General features: G+C 43.9%; 1 protein-coding gene across 5 annotated transcripts; it reads left to right on the top strand.

Moving 5' to 3' along the window:
- Positions 1 to 1458: 1458 nt before the first annotated feature.
- On the top strand, positions 1459 to 18949 carry HAL (histidine ammonia-lyase). Of its 5 annotated transcripts, XM_006118285.3 has the most exons (20): positions 1460 to 1750; positions 2153 to 2213; positions 2384 to 2411; positions 2967 to 3041; positions 3130 to 3202; positions 3296 to 3362; positions 3569 to 3606; positions 3682 to 3807; positions 5089 to 5228; positions 5654 to 5701; positions 8354 to 8501; positions 8588 to 8683; positions 8802 to 8860; positions 9523 to 9603; positions 10413 to 10478; positions 10577 to 10742; positions 15559 to 15693; positions 17187 to 17295; positions 17398 to 17467; positions 17999 to 18946. In XM_006118285.3, the coding sequence occupies exons 1-20, from the start codon at positions 1504 to 1506 to the stop codon at positions 18140 to 18142; spliced, it is 1977 nt and encodes a 658-aa protein (XP_006118347.1). In that variant the 5' UTR covers positions 1460 to 1503; the 3' UTR covers positions 18143 to 18946. The 5 variants fall into 5 exon arrangements, with proteins under 5 accessions (XP_014426576.1, XP_006118347.1, XP_014426574.1 ...); XM_014571088.3 differs by lacking the exon at positions 2153 to 2213 and having other exon boundaries at positions 2311 to 2411; positions 17999 to 18949; XM_014571089.3 differs by lacking the exons at positions 2153 to 2213; positions 2384 to 2411 and having other exon boundaries at positions 1586 to 1750; positions 17999 to 18945.
- The last annotated feature ends 1612 nt before the right edge of the window (positions 18950 to 20561 follow it).

Here is a 20561-nt window from a genome sequence, read left to right as displayed (position 1 = left end):
TACAGGCAGTCCCCGGGTTACATGGATCCGACTTACATCGGATCCCTACTTACAAACGGGGCAAGTCAATCCCGCACTAGCTGCTTCCCCCCAGCAGACCAGGGAGACGCGAAGCTAGCTCCCCCCCAGCAGACCAGGGAGACGTGGAGCGGCCTTTCTCAGCAGACACCTCAGCTTGAGAATAAAGGACTGAGGGAAGTGAGGTGTGGGAGAATAAAACTGAGCTCTGGAGAAATGTTTGGCTAGAGTTTCCCCTACAATATGTACCAGTTCCAACTTACATACAAATTCAACTTAAGAACAAACCTACAGTCCCTATCTTCTACGTAACCCGGGGACTGCCTGTATATACTCTTCTGGCATTCCTGTAACTCACAAATTGCATAGCTTATTTCAAGGTAAGGGTGCAGTGTAGACTCACTCTTTATAGAAAGTACAAATAACAGTGTTACAAATAACAATAGTTATTTCTTGCTGACTTCAAATAGTTCAGTTTTTAGAATAATCCTGGAAGAAAAGTTGATTGTGCATGGAACTTGAAACCATGGCATATAAACATTATGGGCTCGTCTACACTGGCCCCTTTTCCGAAAGGGGCATGGTAATTTCAGAGATCGTAATAGGGAAATCCGCGGGGGATTTAAATATCCCCCGTGGCATTTAAATAAAAATGTCCGCCGCTTTTTTCCGGCTTTTAGAAAAGCCGGAAAAGAGTGTCTACGCTGGCCCCGATCCTCCGGAAAAAGCGCCCTTTTCTGGAGGATCTTATTCCTACTTTGCTCTGGCAGAGCCTCAGAGGCGCGGGACTCCGCCGCCGCTGCCGCTTTGCTCCCGGTGCCTCTGATCTGCTGGGGACTGTCTCCAGCAGACCAGGGACACCAGGAGCAAAGCCGCAGCGGCGGCAGAGTCCCGCGCCTCCCCGGCTTTGCCAGAGCAAAGCCTCAGAGGCGCGGGACCCCTCCGCCTCCCCGGCTTTGCTCCAGGTGTCCCTGGTCTGCTGGAGACGGTCCCCAGCAGACCAGGGGCACCCGGAGCAGCTTTTCTCGCCCTGGAGGTCGAGGTGGCGGGACCACTGCGCTCTGGGCGGTCCTGCTGCCTTCGAGCTCCGGGGCGAGAAAGCCCCGTTCATAAGTGCGGATCCGACATAAATCGGATCCGCGAAACTCAGGGACTGCCTGTATAGAGGTACCATGATACCTTGAAGGAGCCGGGCCTACTTTCTTTGCATAATCTCGAAAGATAACTCCTGTGCCAGCAGTTTTCCATCCCTTGTCTAGGAAAAAGTTTGCTGCCAGGTTTGGCTTTTGAGTAGATAAAACTTGTTAAATATACTAACTTATTTGTAAAAGTGCAGACCTTTGGTGGGGGGAGGGAATTTTTGCCTTTTTCTGATTGGGACGTTAGAATCCAGTCAGGTGCTGTTCTTTAGGCTATAATGTGAGAAACAAAAAGCTTTTTCAAGCTATAGTTGCCTTCAGTGGAGAGACAACTGTAGACAGAAGCATGCCAAGGTACACAGTGCATGTCCGAGGAGAATGGCTGGCTGTGCCTTGCCAAACAGGCACTAACACAGTGAGATGGCTGGGGAAAGAAGCTGTGAGACGTTACATGAAAAACAAGCCTGATAATGGGGGCTTTAACTCTGTGGAAGAAGTGAAATTCTGTGTTCGAAGGTGCAAAGGCCTTGGCTTGCTGGATCATGATGATACTTTGGAAGATACATTAGAAGACAATGAGTTTGTTGAAGTTGGTAAGCAAACGTGCAATGAGAAATGATATGGTAACTGCATTTGTACAGGAGACCCAAAGTGTGTGGGTTTATTATCTTGAAATTTTATATTTCTGTGATGGATCAAAAAGACTTAAGAAAAATACTAACTTGCAAAACTCAGATTCTAGAAGAAAGCGTTCTACGTTTTATGATGTGTCATACTGTTGGGTGAGATTATACAAAGTGTTAGGCTACAGGTTTGGGATTTTTGTAAAGACGTTTTAGGATTTTTATGTATGCAAACTATTTTAGTGTATGTTTAAGACATTTACATACATTTGGCAGCAATTTAGAATTCTGGTCACTGATTTTTGAGGTTAATGAAGAAATTTCTATGGGGAAAAAAATTCATTCTGTTTGTTTTCCTATTATTTCTCCTAGTTATAGAAGGAGATGTAGCGTCTCCAGATTTCATTCTATCTAAGCTAGAAGGAATTTATTTGTATCCTTTATTAAGCATTATTTTGTTTACTTTTTGTAATTAAGTTTGCAAAAATTGAAAATACATATCACTTTCATAACTTTCCCCTACTTCAAAGGGTTGCCTTCACAAACTCTAATCAAATGGCAGCTATTTGTGTGTGGTTTGAATGCCCTTGATTTTCCTTTCAGATATAGCAAATATCAAGAACCAGAAAAGGTATGGCTCCAATAATAATGATCTTATTAAAATGTGCTCCAATTTCAGTAGCTTTTCATGTTAGAAGGTCAAGTAGAGTGAAATCCTGTCAGAGCAGGGAAAATGGCAGTATCCAGAGAGAACCTATTTTTTTTTATTTGCCCATCACACAGAGGGAGACCCCACAGAACTTTTCAAATGGAATTGTTGTTTGTGACATATGCTATTTATGTTTTCAGTAGGATTCAGTAAGTTCCTGCAAACAAGTACTACATTTGGTAGTAAATCCTATTGCTGTGAGTAACCTCAGTGAACTACGGCATAAGTACTATGCTCTGCACTGTTTGCAGGAACGTCCATAATCACTGCTTAAGTAGTTACCTCTAGTTTTTAGTTGTTACCTATATTTTGTTAATACTTCTCTGACAGAGTTCTGTTTGTATGAAAGAGAACAGGACTGAACTCTGTTCTAACAAAATTCACTATTAAGCTTTCACTATATTTTTATTTAGATGTGATTGTTGGAAACGGCTTACATATAGATGTCATTCACTAATATGCAGTTCTTTTGCGTAGTATATTTATTTAGATGGGCGCAGTTTAACAACAAAGGACTTGGTCAATTTAGGAAAGGGACTCTACAAAATCAAGGTAAAGATTTTGGAAGAATCCAATCCTCAACACATTTTATTTAATTGGCTTTCACAATGAATTAATATTAATAATGTTGCTTTTCTAGCTTACTCCTGAAGCTGAAGATAAAGTTAGACAATCAAGAGAGGTGATTGAAAAAATTGTAAAAGAACAGACTGGTATTTTTTTTTCTTTTTTAACTCCATTTTTGTCAGTTTTAGATTACTTTATTTAGCCCCTTTATCTGAAATATTTTTTGTTGTTTTTTTCAGTTGTTTATGGAATAACCACTGGCTTTGGGAAGTTTGCTCGAACTGTTATTCCAACTAGCAAACTCAAGTATGTTGTATCTGTTTCCTTCTTTAATTTAGAAAATGGGTGTACAACGTAGATCTTTATTATTTGCACAGTGTACATTTTAGTACATTTTTCTTATTAAGAGGAGATGAATATTTTGACGTTTTTTCTCAATTTTGTAAAAAACTTTTTCCATTTTTGAACACTGCAAATTGTTTAGTTTTTAAATGACTTTTCTTTCTTTGTAGGGAACTTCAAGTGAATTTAGTTCGGTCACATTCTGCAGGTAATGAAAAAACTGATTTCTCTTCCACAACTCTTAGAATTAGGATTTGTAACCTTGAAACTGTTGTCACTGCAGGTGTTGGGAAACCTTTGAGCCCAGAGAGATCTCGCATGCTTTTAGCTCTCAGGATCAATGTCTTAGCCAAAGGATACAGTGGAATTTCACTGGAAACTCTCCAGCAAGTTATTGAAGCATTTAATGGTAAAAGGATATTTTAGAAATTAATACAGCTATTGCTTTATCCTTTGCTGAACAAATAGTTTCAGTTTGGTGGCCAAGCCAAAAAGTTTGCCAAGAAGGGCTGGGGCTGGAGGGGTGGGAATGGTTTGTCATGCTTTAAAGTGATCTGAGATACTTGAGTCTCCAAATATTCAATAATATCAGCTGTAGTAGCATAGGCGCTAAAGCCATGACTGGCCTTAGGGAAAATTGCTCCCTGGGCAAACTTGCATTTTAGTGCCCCTGGGCATTTTGTAGCCTCCCCAGCCTCCCCGCTTGTTTCCCTGGCCCCCAGTGCCTCTCTGGGCTCTCCACAAGGGTTTAGTAGCCCAGGGAGAGGAGCAGTGACAGGAGGGCACCGGAGGACTTGTAGCAGGGGAGCATGGTGACCTGAAAGCCTCAGAAAGGAGAAGAGGGGACTAGAGTAATACAGATTGTCCCCCTGCAACCTTACACCAATGAGACAATGACATGAGGGTTCCAGAAGGGTAGCTTTCTCCCCACACTAATGAGCATCTCCAATATTCAAGTGCCCCTGCCCAGCCCCAGGCAAGGTGGGTTATGGATGCAGGAGGTTAATATGCAAATGCTCCAATAAACTGGAGGAAGCTAGGATGGGTGGCGATAGTGAAGAATTGACCCCTGAAATATCCCAACCCTCCCTGCACTGAGACCTCTCTTTCGGACGATCAAGAAAAAGAGAGAGGATCTGGGAGGCTGGAGGACTCCCTGGGAGGTGGGTGGACATGGATGGGCTCTGGGACATGGGGGGGGCACAGGAAGGGGCTCTTAGAGATCTGGGGAGGGGCTTGGAAATGATATAGCAAGAGAGTCCCGGAAACTTCTTGAAATATCTTCCAGCCTTCCATTTCTATTTTAACTAAGATGAGCTAAGTGGGAGCCATTCTTGTGACCTCACCAATGGCTGTCAGATGTAGTGCCACAGCTGAAATTCTCCCATTCCTATAGTGAAGCTGGAATTTCAACCTTAACTGTGAGCCTTTGGGGGACTAAGTCAAACTAAACATTTAATCCTATGGCAGGCTTACTGCGTTTTGATTGGTTGGCCAGAAACAAACGGTTTATTTTTAAACTACAGCTAATTTAGGAACTATTGACAAATGCCCATTTGCAACGGGGAGGGAGGTGATGCTTTCCCATTGCTATTCCACTATGTCACTTCAAGACAAGTGGGGCAGATTCATATGCTTGTGTCTTGGTGTTTCAAGGAGAGGCTCTAACCAGAATCTGATTTCTTCCCAGCATCCTGCCTGCCCTATATCCCTGAGAAAGGGACGGTTGGAGCCAGTGGAGATTTAGCCCCTCTATCTCATCTTGCTTTGGGGTTAATAGGAGAAGGAAAGATGTGGTCCCCAAAGAGTGGCTGGGCTGATGCTAAATATGTAAGATTAATGTGTCTCTCTACTGGACTTCTTTGTCCATCTCTTTCAGTTGGCTTTGGGTAGGCTAAGTGTGTTATGAGAGCAAAGGGAAATGTTTTCATCAGAACTGTGCAATGGATTCAAAACATTTTTTATCCTTTTGGATTTTGCATGCCTCTTTCTTGTGATGCGAATATTTGGCAGCATTGGACTTTTGAAGGCTGGGTATCTTGTATGACAGTACAGAGCAAGCATTAGTTCAGGCAGCCAAGTCAAAAGAGTGTTCTAAATGTCAGTGCATAGCACTCTCCCTTTACTATGAAATATTCCAAAATGCTCATTAGCATAAAATCAAACAGATGGTTGTATGCAGTCAGCAAACTTGTCCAATCAATGTATTGAAAGATATTTTTCAGTAACACCCTGTTGAATAAACTGCTTTACAGGTGCTGCAAGCCCATGGCCTGAAACCAATTACCTTGAAACCAAAGGAGGTAATGAAAACCAAGCCTAGCCAATCAGTAGTTGCTTAATGCATATGTTGCCTGTATTTTAAGAGTGAGATGAATGAATGATTATTTTAACTCCAATTCTAGAAGGTTATCCAATTCTTGATTGGTTACAGGGAGTCCATTAGGGTATGTCTACACTACCCCGCTAGTTCGAACTAGCGGGGGTAATGTAGTCATCCGCAGTTGCAAATGAAGCCCGGAATTTGAATTTCCCGGGCTTCATTTGCATGAAGCCGGCCGGCGCCATTTTTAAATGCCGGCTAGTTCAGACTCCGTGCCGCACGGCTACACGCGGCACGGAGTCCGAACTAGCCGGCATTTAAAAATGGCGCCGGCCGGCTTCATGCAAATGAAGCCCGGGAAATTCAAATCCCGGGCTTCATTTGCAACTGCGGAAGACTACATTACTCCCGCTAGTTCGAACTAGCGGGGTAGTGTAGACATACCCTCTACTGTAGTCTCTAAGGGTATGTTAACGTTTCCGTTTCAATTCCTGTTTACATGTGATTCAGTTCAACTGTGCCAATTTATAGAAATGCTGTGTACAAAGTTTCAGCCCAGGGTAAAATGTAGTTCTTGCTTATATATGAAAGTTCCACTGGAAACTGCCATTCATCCTCAGATACTTTATACTATCAGTGGCTTCCTGAACATTCATTGATGGAAATTATCCCTATTCCCATATTAGGGAAGTCTGCATCAGTGGAAACTAAATTGGTGTAGAACCGGTATGGACACATCCCATTTCCATGGCAACTAAACCAGTGAAAATAATCCTCCTCCTGCTGTAGTACACTGCTCTAAAGTCTACAGAACTGACCTGTCTGCTTTCTATTCCATTAAACTGACATTATACTGCTTGAGGCTCATCTCAGCTCGCTGTCATCAGAAATACTGTGTTCGAAGAAGTCCTTATTTCATAAGATGGATTTTGTTGTTTTTTATTAATGTGAAATCTTTGTAATTCAAATGGATTTATCCTGCACTGTAGGGATCAGAATGCTCTTGTGTTGGTAGATGTCAGAAAGAAACACATTTTGTGATATTTAATAAGCAGTAACTAGCATCAATTTGGTACAAATGCTTATTTATGTAGGGCTACGTCTACATTGGCACCCTTTTCCGGAAATGCTTAAAACGGAACAGTTTTCCGTTATAAGTATTTCCGGAAAAAGCGCGTCTACATTGGCAGGATGCTTTTCTGGAAAAGCACTTTTTCCGAAAAAGCGTCCGTGCTAACGTAGACGTGCTTTCCCGCAAAAAAGCCCCGATCGTCATTTTCGCGATCAGGGCTTTTTTGCGGAAAAGACTACTGGGCTGTCTACACTGGCCCTTTTCCGGAACAGTTTTTCTGGAAAAGGACTTTTGCCCGAACGGGAGCAGCATAGTTTTTCTGGAAAAACAATGACGATTTTACATTAGATCGTCATTGATTTTCTGGAAAAGCAAGTGGCCAGTGTAGACAGCTGGCAAGTTATTCCGGAAAAGCGGTTGCTTTTCCGGAATAAGTGGCCAGTGTAGACACAGCCTAGGTGTATTAATCTGTTAAATAAGAACCCACACTGATAAAATCTTACTAAGAATCTACATGTGAGTTTATGTGGGTATGTAGGTATTCCTGTGCTCTTGAGACCACTAATATTGAACCATAGTAATTGTAATATCTACAGTACATGCAGCAAGATGCCTGATTCAAAGCCTACTGAAGCCAATGGAGATTTCCATATCTTGAGTGAGCTTTAGAACAAGGGGAGTTAAAACAGAATCTCCACCTTCTATTTAAAGTTTCCTTGCTTTGGTGGGGTTTTTTTCCTGACCTCAGCTGCTTCATGTCTAGAGCTGAATTAATTCTTTGGTCAAAAATCAGTAGAAGGCTAAAGGCTTACTCTTACAAAGACAAATAAAAAGAAAAAAGAAAGCTATCCTGTAGCCTTAAAAAAGTTGGAATTAACATGAAATAAACCTCACACATGGTAGAATCTTATATAGTGACTAACAGTTAAAAGTAAATGTTTGCCTTAGAGCAATGATGTCACATGCTGTTCTATTGTAGGAAAAGTACCTCCACTTTTACTTCAGTAACGTAAATGTTTATATTAACCTATATATAGTTGTCCTAGGACCCACATGGGGGACAAATGAAAGTGTTTGCCATGTCCTTTTTCACATGACAATCCTTAATGTGTATTATTGCCAGTGATTTCTCCTGTAGTCCTACTACTCACAACATGCAGATGACTTTCAAAAGAGTCGTGTTGGGATGGCCAGAAAAGTCCTTCAGACCTTAGCTGTATATCTAGTTTTTCTAGGTTTTCAAACCTATGCCAGAAACTCATTTAGGTGAGCAACAGTCATAGCCATTGTAACTGGCTTGCTAGTGAAACTACCTATTGGGAAACAACCCCTAGTTAGGCGACATGGGGACATAACAGCTTCAAAGTAACTGATGGCTTAACTGTATCGAAAAATAACCAAATAGCAGAAACCAAAGCATCTCCGACCCTTTTAATGATTCATTTAATTGCAATCCAGGCATGTTAGGAAAGGCTTTTCTTTAACTGACTCATGTAATTATGAAAAGTACAATGGCATGTGACGGTTCATTTAAAATAAACACATGCTGTCTCTTTGAAGGGTCTGGCTCTTATTAATGGAACCCAGATGATCTCCTCTCTGGGATGTGAAGCAGTGGAAAGAGCCAGTGCTATTGCTCGGCAGGCTGACATAGTTGCTGCGCTAACACTTGAAGTCCTGAAGGGCACAACTAGAGCCTTTGACACGGGTTGGTGCTGATTTTTCTGTGTTCGCTTTCTCTTAGCTTTTGGAGAGGGGAAAGCAAGAGTAATGCCCTTTGGTTTGTTTTAATAGATATCCATGAAGTACGTGCACATCGGGGACAGATTGAAGTGGCATTCCGATTTAGGTCACTTTTAGACTCTGACCACCATCCATCAGAAATAGCAGGTGAAACAGCTTTGCTTCCTGCCTTGCAGGTCACCTGTTTGATTTCCAAGGCCAACAGGGAATTACACCAGTGATATGTGGCCTTTTCTTATAAGAAATCTTGCTTTTGTTTTTGCAGAGAGTCACAGATTTTGTGACAGAGTTCAGGATGCTTATACGCTACGCTGTTGCCCTCAGGTAAAATGAGTTTCCCACTCCCTGATATAGGGATAGACTGGGAGCAGTGAAATGTATCCCAATCCCAGTCAGTTAAGTGTTAGTTGTCTCCTTTTAAATAATGCAATTATGTTTTTCCACAAGGCTTGAGAGAGACATAAGTAGTTCCTAGATCTTGTATACAGCAGTAATTTTAACTTTTGAGGAATTCAATCTTATATCAACTCAAGCAAACCAGGCAAAATTGGTGGGAGATTTGCCTGTGTACACACTAAAGAATTAGGGTTCCCAAGCTAAGTTACAATTCCTTAATACCTACTGTACACTGAGCAATTAGCTGAACTTTGAATAATTGGATCAGGTAGAGGTTGTACACATGACTGAAGCATGAGGGGACACAACCCAAACACATAAAGAAATATACATTTATATTGCCATCATTCTTGTATAATGCCATCATCATAGTAAGACAAATCTTTAATGAATGCAGTACTCCCAACATTCCACAACAGCAATTTCCCTGGTTATCACATCAAATCAAGGTCTGTATCCCTGTGAGGGTGCAAAGTCTGAGAGTGCGGACAAGATAGAAGCATGCTTCCAGAAAGGAGAATTAGATACGTGTCTTGAGAGCAAACTACGCATATGTGTGACTTGTGGCTAATTGCTATTGTTTCTTTTAGGTCCATGGCGTGGTAAATGACACAATAGCTTTTGTGAAGGACATAATCACAACTGAAATTAACAGTGCAACAGACAATCCTGTATCTTTCTGATTTCTTAATAAAATTTTGTTTGGTCACTTTCCCCCTCCTAAATAACTATTACCTCATAAAGCAGAAAGTATGGGCCTGATCCATGTAATCGCTTACCTTTGTACTTAGTCAGTGGGCTACTCTTCCTTAAAGTTAAGCACACATTTTAAGTGCTTTGCTGGATTAAGGCTTCCATGTTTATAGGGACAACTTGAAACTTTGGCAGGCAGCTGGATTTGAAGGTTGACAGTGACTTGTCAGTTGACACCAGATTGGCTCATGGGTAGTAAAACTTGTGTTCTAGAACGCATTTTGAATTCTATAAAGGGTAAGTACAAGAGCTATGCACCAGGAGCTCTGTGTATATACCTTGTATTGGTGCTCTGAACAACAATGAATTCCACTCTTTAATCATAAAGATATGTGCAACAGATGCTCCTTTGTGTTAGCTGATAACCGAGTGTCATCTTGCTCACTATATATAAAATTTCACCTGCATTGGCGAGAACTCCACCAGCAATTGAAAATTATATTAGAAACTGTGTTCAGAGGGACTTTGCATTTATTACAAGCTTCACCTGCTGATTGGCCAGTCTATTTTTTAAAAATACACCATTCAGCTGTGTCTGTATGGTGGAAGAGCTGGGCACTGTTCGATATTTTCTGACAATTGACCATGCAGAAGTGCGAGCTGCATCTATGTGCATATGCAGTTGTGCATCAATTCTTCCTTTCAAATAGGATATTCTGGTTACCCAGAGACGTGTGGTATTTCAGCAATTCTTCATTCATGTTCACACCTTAACAAGTCTTTAAAGATGGTTTTTGCTGAAAGGGGTGAGACCATTTCTGGAGGAAATTTTCATGGTGAATACCCAGCAAAGGTAACTAAGCATTTGGAGAAATATTAACTTATTTTCTGAAACTAAAAAGCCATCCTCCCCCCTCAAACAGCTGATTCCATCAAGAGATTCTCTCATAGGTTCTGGACTACCTGGCAATTGGTGTTCATGAACTTGCTGCAATTAGTGAAAGAAGGATTGAAAGACTCTGCAACCCATCTCTCAGTGAGCTGCCTGCATTTCTAGTAACAGAGGGCGGTCTGAACTCTGGCTTCATGATTGCGCACTGCACAGCAGCGGCCCTGGGTGAGTACATGAAGGCCTAAGCAATACTAACAAGAGAGCTTATTACAAAGGATGTTCTGATTTAAGCACTTAAGTAATCCTATTGAAATCTTCATAGGATTGGAGTCTGTGTTTGGGAAGGGTTAAGCACCACAGTCCCACATTAAATAAGTTCCCCTTCAGTACAGAAACCAATAACAAGCCCTATGAGTCCTAGCTTATTACAATTGGCAGGTGCAGTAAGTCAAACACATCACACAGCCATTTACTCACAGAAGAGAGGGGAGTAAATTAAGAGCGGTCAAGAGCAAGCAAAGGAATAAAGGATGTTAAATGAATGAGGCCTTCACCAATCCCACAACAGCAGTGATCCCAGTGCAGGAGAGGCCTATGGGCTTAGCTGGCTTTCATTGCTCACGGTGGCAGCAGTATCTCAGGACTCAGGTCTGGCTCAGTCTTTCTCCTGGGGAGCATCAACATGGCTGCCTGTCTCTCCTTCTGCTGCACAGAGCAAATGTGAGACTGTTTCAGGTAGGAGGAGACTCCCTGCAGCCAGCTCTCATCCTGGTCATGGGTACCTGCCTGGCTCAGCTCACGTGGCCCAGCCCATGTGCAAGCTTTCCCACGGTCTGCTCTTACTATCCCAGACATGTCAGACAGATTCCACAGGCTGTCCTTCCCCCCACCTTCCCCAAGGACAGGCAGTCTCCTTTGGAGTTCCAGTCTGAGTCTGTGCTCTGCTAGGTAGGAGCTGCTGGGAGCTGTTTCTCTGATGTCCCCAGCCTACCAAGGGATCTATACCCTGCAAACAAACCAGATGCAAACATCCAAAATACAGTAAATGCTTTTCTGGGCACTGTTATCTCAGACTTGTATGACCCCTGATTCATACAGAGGTGCATACATGAGACTGCTTCTGGTGCATACCAGGTATCACACACCTTATGCCCTGTCCAAGAAGTCATAAGAAAGCCCTTTTGGGGTGATATCAATTTATGTGCCACATCTGTAGGGACGCTCAAGATAACTTTATGGCAGGCTTCACCTGTCGAGGCTTTGATAATTCTTCTGAAGAGGGTGTGACCATTGTGTCATGTTCTCCACCTTCTAAACCAGAATCATTGATTTCTTCTTCGCCATGAATGGCTTGGACAGTCTCTTCTCAACTGTGGGGTGACCCAATGGGTAGACCAGGGATAGCGTCATGAACTGGTCAACTGTACCTTGGTCTGGAATATGAATCTGGTTGTTTGCACTCTAGTGTGAACCAATCTGTTCAGAGAGCTTGGACTTGATACTTTAAAAGTAAATTGCTGGTGTAGATCCCCAATGTTGCCCTCTCCCTTTGGGGGCATGTCTTCACTGTAGGCTGGATCAGGGGGCACTGATCAATCCAGAAGGGCTAGATTAATCATGTCTGATATAGACACAATAAATTGACTGCCAAGCACTCTCCCATCGACTCTAGTACTCCACCAGAATGAGAAGAGTAAGCAGAGTTGATGGGACAGCGTCAGCTGTCAACTTAGCACAATGAAGATACCATGGCAAGCAGGCCCAAGTACATTGACTTCATGTGGCTGAAGTTGCATAACTTAGGTTGATGGCCTGCAGTAATGCAGACAAGGCCTAAGTCAAAAAGAGCTGCAGTGTAAGGTAATTGTGGTCTTCTGACCTCTCAGAAATAGATAAAGTTTTGAAAAGGAGTGATACTAGAAGGCTGTTGCTGACCACTTATCTGTCAAATGGTGTATACTGGAGGTGAGGTGGTTCTCGCAGACCTCACCACTAGTCCTGTTAAAAGGATGTGATTCCTGTGCAAGTCCCCAGAGGCAGGAGCCCACTTCTTTCACTAGCTTGGATCAGCAGAATGACAGACGTGAAACTTTGTCTATGGGTAGGACTCAGCCTTCTACGCATCTTCAATATTGTGTGTCCCAAGAATGCCCAGAGTCCTGATGAAAACTCTGACTTCTACCATGCAGTTCCTGATCTCTGGCCCTTTGGTCACAGCATGCTTTGTTATTCCGATAGTTCTGTGGAGCAGTAGCGGGCTGGTGCTGTGCAGTTTAGAACAGTTTTCTCAGTTGGGTAGTATATTGAAGGCGTGTTTCAGATAGGATTCCATCTGCAGAAATGCAGAAACAAAAAGTGACCCAAAGACAGGTGAACTTCTTGATCAAATCTGAGAAGGTTAGGCAAGCGGCTAGTGTTTCAACTGGCGGCGTGTATCAGATGAGACTGCTGATTACAGCTTGGTTTCTGGTGAGACTTTAGCATGCCTAACAGTGCTGGAGATGAGGCCTTAACAGGCTCAGGTGGCTTTCAGTCCTCAATGGTGCTGCCTCATCTTGGACCTCAGACTCTCTGGTTTGGAGCTAGAGATACTGGGTCGGCCATCTGACTGAGAGAGGCAAAATGGTTATCGCCCCTTCTACTGCACAGAGTAACTCTGAGGGTATGTCTACACTACAAATTTAATTCGAACTAACGGACGTTAGTTCGAATTAACTTTGATAGGCGCTACACTAGCGCTCCGCTAGTTCGAACTTAATTCAAACTACCGGAGCGCTTAGTTAGAACTAGGTAATCCTCATTCTACGAGGACTAAGCCTAGTTCGAACTTACAAGTTCGAATTAAGGGGTGTGTAGCCCCTTAATTCGAACTAGTGGGAGGCTAGCCCTCCCCAGCTTTCCCTGGTGGCCACTCTGGGCACCACCAGGGAAACTCGTATGCCCCCCTCCCGGCCCTGGAGCCCTTAAAGGGGCACGGGCTGGCTACGGTGCCCGTGCCAGGTGCAAGCCTGCCAGCACCCAGCCAGCAGACCCTGCACCTGGCACGGCTCGAGCCAGCCACCCGATGCCCCCCAGCCCTCTCCCTCTTCCCGGGACCAGGCTGGCAACTCCCGGGAGCTTGCCCAGGACCGCAAGAGGCGGGCACCCGCCTGGTCCAGTGCAGACATCGTGGACCTCGTCCACGACCTCCGCACTAGGCACAGGAAAGCAGCCGTCTAGGGCAGGAGAGCTGCCAGCCTGGCCACCCAGGAGCAGGTTTGCATGAAAATCAAGGTGGTCCACTGAGACCCCTGACCCTGAGCCCTGAGCTTAGAATGGCCGTACTGGGTCAGACCAAAGGTCCATCTAGCCCAGTAGCCTGTCTGCCGACAGCGGCCAACCCTAGGGGCCCTGGAGGGGATGGACCAAAGACAGTGACCAAGCCATTTGTCTCGTGCCATCCCTCTCCAGCCTTCCACAAACTTCGGGCAGGGACACCACTCCTACCCCCTGGCTAATACCACTCCATGGACCCAACCTCCATGACTTGATCTCACTTCTCTTTAAACTCTGTTCTAGTTCTAGCCTTCACAGCCTCCTGCAGCAAGGAGTTCCACAGGTTGACTATTTGCTTTGTGAAGAACTTTCTGTTATTAGTTTGAAGCCTGCTACCCATTCCTTTCCTTTGGTGTCCTCTAGTCCTTCTTTATGGGAACTAATGAAGAACTTTTCTGTATGCACCCTCTCCACCCCACTCATGCTTTTAGAGACCTCTATCATATCCCCCCTCCATCTCCTCTTTTCTAAGCTGAAAAGTCCCAGTCTCTTTAGCCTCTCTTCATATGGGACCTGTTCCAAACCCCTCATCATTGTAGTTGCCCTCCCCTCACACCCTCTCTCTTCCTCTCTCCCACCTCCTTTTCCCAGTCTCCCTCAGTTTTGTTCAATAAAGAGAGATTCCATTTTAGAACACAATTGTCCTTTATTTTGTACATCAGGAAGGGGGGCTAGGGAGGGGTAAGTGGAAGGAGGTGAGGGAGGAATGGGGTACGAGCCCCCGATGGGGAGGACTGGGCTGGCTTTGTGGGCTTCTGGGGGTGGAACCTCTCCTGCAGCCCCCCAATTACCCCCTCTCCCCAGATGGCAGCCTGCGGCAGTGCAGCCGGTCTGATGGCCGAGTGCTGTGATGTGCCCAGTGTGGGTACTCCGGGCAATCCAAGCCAGGACTGCTTTGCAAGTGGGGCACCCCTGAGAACTGTCTGTCCTGGGTGGGGGTCAGGTCCCTTTAAGCACAGCCCTCGGCTAGCCTGAGACAGCAGCTCCACGCTCTAAGTCCTACTCTGATGCCCTGCCGGCACTGCTTCCGGCCATCCTTAACCGCTGTTCAGGGTCCACTCAACGTGGACATGCTAGTTCGAATTAGCAAAACGCTAATTCGAACTAGTTTTTAGGTCTAGCTGTGCTAATTCGAATTAACTTAGTTCGAATTAGCGCTGTAGTGTAGACATACCCTGAGACTGCTTCTCTTCCTTGTCCTCCATCCTGACTTCCTGGTCACAGGCTGGGGGCTGGTCTGACATAAATTAAGGCATCTTGGCTGCTCTAAGACTCCATTCCAGCAGCTGTGGATTTCAGGGGTGTTAGAGTTGCCCGGCCATGCCTTGTTTCTCTTGGGAATGTTCTGACACTGGGGGGAGTGCCCAGGAGGATGCCAAGAGCAGAGGAGTGGGGGGGTTTGCAGCTGCTTTGCACTCCCAGAGCAGCTGGACTGAAGATCTGACCCTTGGTTGATTTTTCAATGAATCCTTTTCTTTGACTGTAATGTTTAACTTTATATAGTTGGGTTATCATCAGCATCTGATGACCAATGTATATTACTGTCTTTAGAGGCAAAATGACTTCAGTGTTAGATACTGCAGATGGCTCAGTCAAGACATCCCAGGGGCATGCACTCACTGTAGATGGTTTGGGTTCCTTCATCGCAGGGTTTTAGACGTGACTCATATTTCTAGCGTCTGTTTGTCCATATAGTGCGCCATTTATTCACACTGGACTTTTGCAGTTTCTGAGAATAAAGCCTTGTGCCACCCTTCTTCTGTGGATTCTCTCTCAACCAGTGCTGCTACAGAGGACCATGTGTCCATGGGCGGATGGGCTTCACGCAAAGCATTGAAAGTTATTGAACATGTTGAACAAGGTAAAATTAAGACATTGATTTTAGACAAATCTGCAATATTGGAACTAGATTAAAATGACATGCCTTTCTTTCTAGAAGTCTTTTTTTTAAGGGCCCTTCAGTCATTTTAAGGAAGTCTTTTAAGATATTGTCTTAAGTAGTTACTTAAATTTCTTTCTGGCAGAAATATGATTGAGATGAATATAGATTAGTGTGTTCCACCAAAACAAAACCCCTTATCAAAGCCTAAATTCTTCCATTCTTCATTGTCTTGAAAGGTGAAAGCTGAACTTTTAAAAATAACAAATTTCAGCTATTGTTGGAAGAACAGAATACGTACCATGAAAACCAATATGTACAATTCGCTCTTACCTGGGTTTATATATTCTCTGAAGCTGTGGAGATCTATAAAAATACTAAGTGTTATCATTTTGTGCATTCTGCAAAGTGAAGGTATAATTGGAGAAAACAATGCATCTTAGATAATATTTTCCTTAGGAGAATTTGGCCCTTGTGTGAGGGATAAATGCCACTGGCTAATCAGGCAGATACCGTGCAAGCTTTTCCAATACATATGTGTCAAGATCTTTTAGTTCTGCTAGAGTTGTTATACTAACGAGAGGTGGGCCTGAATTACTCCAGCTCTGGACATACACCCTAGTTCACCGGGGAGTTGCAAAACTGGATCTGAAATCTACAGCTCAGGCCCATTGCTACATCTAATTTAGTTCTGGAAAAAGGCTTTGATTTAGGATGTCTCTGTTTTGGGCTATAGTTTTAGAGGTGTTTTCATAGGTGCTGAGCAGCCAGCATGCCAGTTGAAGACAATGGGCACTTTAAGCACTTAGCACAGTGGTGGACAACCTGCGTCTTGTGGGCCGCATGCAGCCCATTGGGGTTCTATGTGTGGCTGAGACCTTTTGTTTACTCTTGCCCATGCACAGAGTTGCCAGATTCCATTGGTTTCTGTCTGCCTAGGTTTTTCCCACCAATATTACTAACGTGGCACGCACAGAGAGCCAGGGCACGTGAAGTGAGGTGTGTGCTGAATGCATACAACATTGACAGCCAGCCATGCGCTCCCTTTGCATCCAATCAAAGTGCTTCTGCGGTTCAATTGGCTCCCTCTGCAAATCCTACTCACACATGCGCAGTTAGCAAAATAATCTATCCCAGGAGACTGTCTTGGTTACAACAATCGTGCGACCCACTGAGATGAAGGAGGGCCATTCACTAGCCTACATTGCCCATCACTAACTTAGCACTTTGAAAAGTCAGGCTCAGCACATCTTGGCACCCAAGATTAGAGACTGGTTTTAAGTATCTGTCTGAATCTCTCTCTGTTTCTCCCATCTATTAAATGGGTCTTCTATTCAACCGCCTCAGTTAAGCATTGCATAGCACTTTATTGTTAAGTGTAACTAGCTCCCTTCAGAGATTCTCCAGATGTAAACTTACAATGAGTTGTACACCCTAAAACCCACTCGCCTGTCTTTCACTGTTTGGTTTCCCAGTGCTGGCCATTGAACTTCTTGCAGCTTGCCAGGGCATTGAGTTTCTACGCCCCTTGAGAACAACCACCCCATTGGAGAAAGTCTATGACCTTGTGCGCTCTGTTGTAAGGTAAAATCAAATAACGTTGTCCCAGAGGTTGCAGCTTTGAAGACCTGCTGACTACGATGCTGGTTAATGTTTGGCTAACATTATCAATTTATCTCCTTTCAGGCCCTGGCTAAAGGATCGCTTCATGGCCCCAGACATTGAGGCAGCTCACAGGCTGCTTGTGGAGCAGAAGGCAGGTGTTGGTTTAGCATTGGAGCAGCAGTGCACTCCTTAAGGAGAGCTCTGCTGTTCTTTTAAAATGGTCCTTGACTATTGGGTTCAGGGGCAAACCAGCTCCTTCCTTCACATGCATGATTTAATTCTTGGAAAGAAAATATGTGGTGATTTTAGTTGTAGTCTTTGGAAAGGAAACTTTTAATTTAAAATAGGGTTGTAAAATCCTGTTTAATTGGCTAACATACTGTTTAACTAGTTAATCAATTAAAAGGGGACAAGTGGAAGGGGCCTCCAGCTTGTGGGGTGCCTGGGCCCACCACAAACAGAGGCTGCTCAGCAGGACACCAGAACAGCCCCTGTATGTTGGGTGCCCATGTCTGCCATAGGCAGGGGCTGCACTGGAGCAGCTCCTGTCCATGACGGACTCCCTGTGGGACTGGAGCAGCCCCCTGCCTGGCAGGCGAGGGACTGTTCCAGCCCCACCAGTTAACCCGTTAAACCTGAAGGTTTCACTTCTGACTCTGCTGTTGCTCTTTTTGTCTTGTAGGTTTGGGAAGTAGCTGAACCTTACATTGAAAAGTATAGAAGGGAGCACATTCCTGAATCGAGGCCCGTTTCGCCCACAGCCTTTTCCCTGGATTCACTGAGAATGAATAAATGTGTTGGGACTGATCACAGTGACCAGGAGTAACTTGAATGTTCTATGAAATCTGGTACAGAGAAAACTCTTTCCTATGCTGTGTTCATTGGAGATTGTTCTATTATGATACAACATGGTATCTTCCTGGGATACAAAGGAAGCATGTGTGGGTAGCTGTCTCATCTATTAAAAATATGGTGGCAAATTGTTGAGTGATTAGATTGAATTTACCAACTTCTGACGCACCAAAGGCTAAAAATAATGGTCTAAATACACCTGTATTGGTGCAACTCCGTTGACATCAGTGGATTTGCACTTGCTAATGCTTGCCCTGAATTTGGCCAACTGAGATCAAATGTGAAATAACCAGTTTCATTAGAAATGTATCAAATCATACAGTCCTTAATGAGGCAAAACTTCCACTAAATCCAGTGAAGGTTTAGGCAAAGCACTGTCTGATTTAGCCTAATATTCTTATTTACTAAAAGTATGTAGAATGGACACTTTCCATAGTGCAATGGTAGAATATTACTGGATTACCTTTTCCTTCTGGATTTTAAAAAGCAAACAAACAATGGCATGCCTATAAAATATAAATTGTTTGTGTGACTAAACCAGCTGTTTATAAATATATAATCCATTCTCATGTTGTAGTTGGCGAGATTAATGTTGCATTCATGTCCATTGGAGGGGGCAGTGCTGCTAAATTCCACCTCCCCCCACCCCAAAATTAAAGAGGGAACTTACTGCTCGCTATTTATTGGATTCCATATTTGATTCTGTTCTATTTACACATTGTTTTCATTTTGTACCACCCTTTGTATATGAAGGGTGGCTATTTATTTCTCTCTCCCTTTGTCACTGTTGAAATAATTGAGGGCTGGAACATATCAAGCTAGATTTCCTCCTTCTGTCTTCCTTGAGTTAGACCTTTGATAGTTAGACTGTCTGATAGTTTTATCTCAATCTGTGTATCATGCACCTCAAACACTCTACACATCAAGTGTGAATTCAAAAGTTCTGTGTGGTGAGAGTTTCTAATAACAGCTTCTTTAGAAACCAGAAAAGCTACTGCACACTATATGCACACTGCAGCAGGGGTGCTAGGAGTAGGAGGGCGGCAGCACCCCTCTGCAATAACCAAACACATGGCTTCCGCCTTTAGCACCTCTACTATAAAAATTGTTCCAATGCCCCTGCATTGCAGTGCAGTACATGGATTGTAGCTCTGAGTCCAGAGCATACCTGCAGTGTCATTACCAATGGAACATCTCTAACTCAGTTTTCCAGAGAATATGGCCTAGGGATAGAAGATAAAATACAGTCAAGCCCAGAACCAACTTCCTTGCACATTTTTGTTCAAAATTTGAAGCAAAAGATTACCTTGGGGCAAAGGAGGAGGAAAGGCAGGGGTGTATGTGAGAGAAATGTAGCTTGCGGAGGGAGGAGGAAGTGTAATGTAATGCCAATATTTTAAAAGGGCTCTAGGGCACTTACAGACTGGTAAGTCTAACATCAGTACTGGGCAAATTAGTTGAAACAATAATAAAGAATAAAATTGTCAGACACATAGAAGAACATAATTTGTTGGGCAAAAGTCAACATAGTTTCTCTTAAGGGAAATCATGTCTTACTAATCTATTAGGGTATGTCTACACTACTCCGCTAGTTCGAACTAGTGGGGTAATGTAGGCATATCGCACTTGCAAATGAAGCCCGGGATTTGAATTTCCCGGGCTTCATTTGTATAAGCGGGGCTCCGCCATTTTTAAAACCCCGCTCATTCGAACCCTGTGCCACGCGGCTACACGGGGCACGAACTAGGTAGTTCGAACTAGGCTTCCTAGTTTGAACTACCGTTACTCCTAGTCCGTGCTCCGTGTAGCCGCGCGGCACAGGGTTCAAACGAGCGGGGTTTTAAAAATGGCGGAGCCCCACTTATGCAAATGAAGCCCGGGAAATTCAAATCCCGGGCTTCATTTGCAAGTTCGGTATGCCTACATTACCCTCCTAGTTCGAACTAGCGGGCTAGTGTAGACATAGGAGGGTAGTTTGAACTAGGAGGGTAGTGTAGACATACCCTTAGAGTTCTTTGAAGAGGTCACAAGGAGGATCCAGTATAGTATACTTAGATTTCCAGAAAGCCTTTGACAAGGTCCCTCACCAAAGGCTCCTGTGTAAATTAAGTTGTCATGGGATAAGAGGGAAGATCCTTACATGGACTGAGAACTGGTTAAAAGACAGGAAACAAAGGGTAGGAATAAATGGTAAATTTTCAGAATGGAGAGGGATAACTAGTGGTGTCCCCCCAGGATCCGTCCTAGGACCAATCCTATTCAACTTATTCATAAATGATCTGGAGAAAGGGGTAAACAGTGAGGTGGCAAAGTTTGCAGACGATACTAAACTGCTCAAGGTAGTTCAGGTTAATGCAGACTGTGAAGAACTTCAAAAAGATCTCACAAAACTA

Source organism: Pelodiscus sinensis, chromosome 1 (assembly GCF_049634645.1).
Source record: "Pelodiscus sinensis isolate JC-2024 chromosome 1, ASM4963464v1, whole genome shotgun sequence".
Classification (NCBI taxonomy): domain Eukaryota; kingdom Metazoa; phylum Chordata; order Testudines; family Trionychidae; genus Pelodiscus; species Pelodiscus sinensis.
The sequence above is the reverse complement of the archived record's forward strand: the minus strand, read 5'-3'. Positions and strand labels throughout refer to the sequence as shown.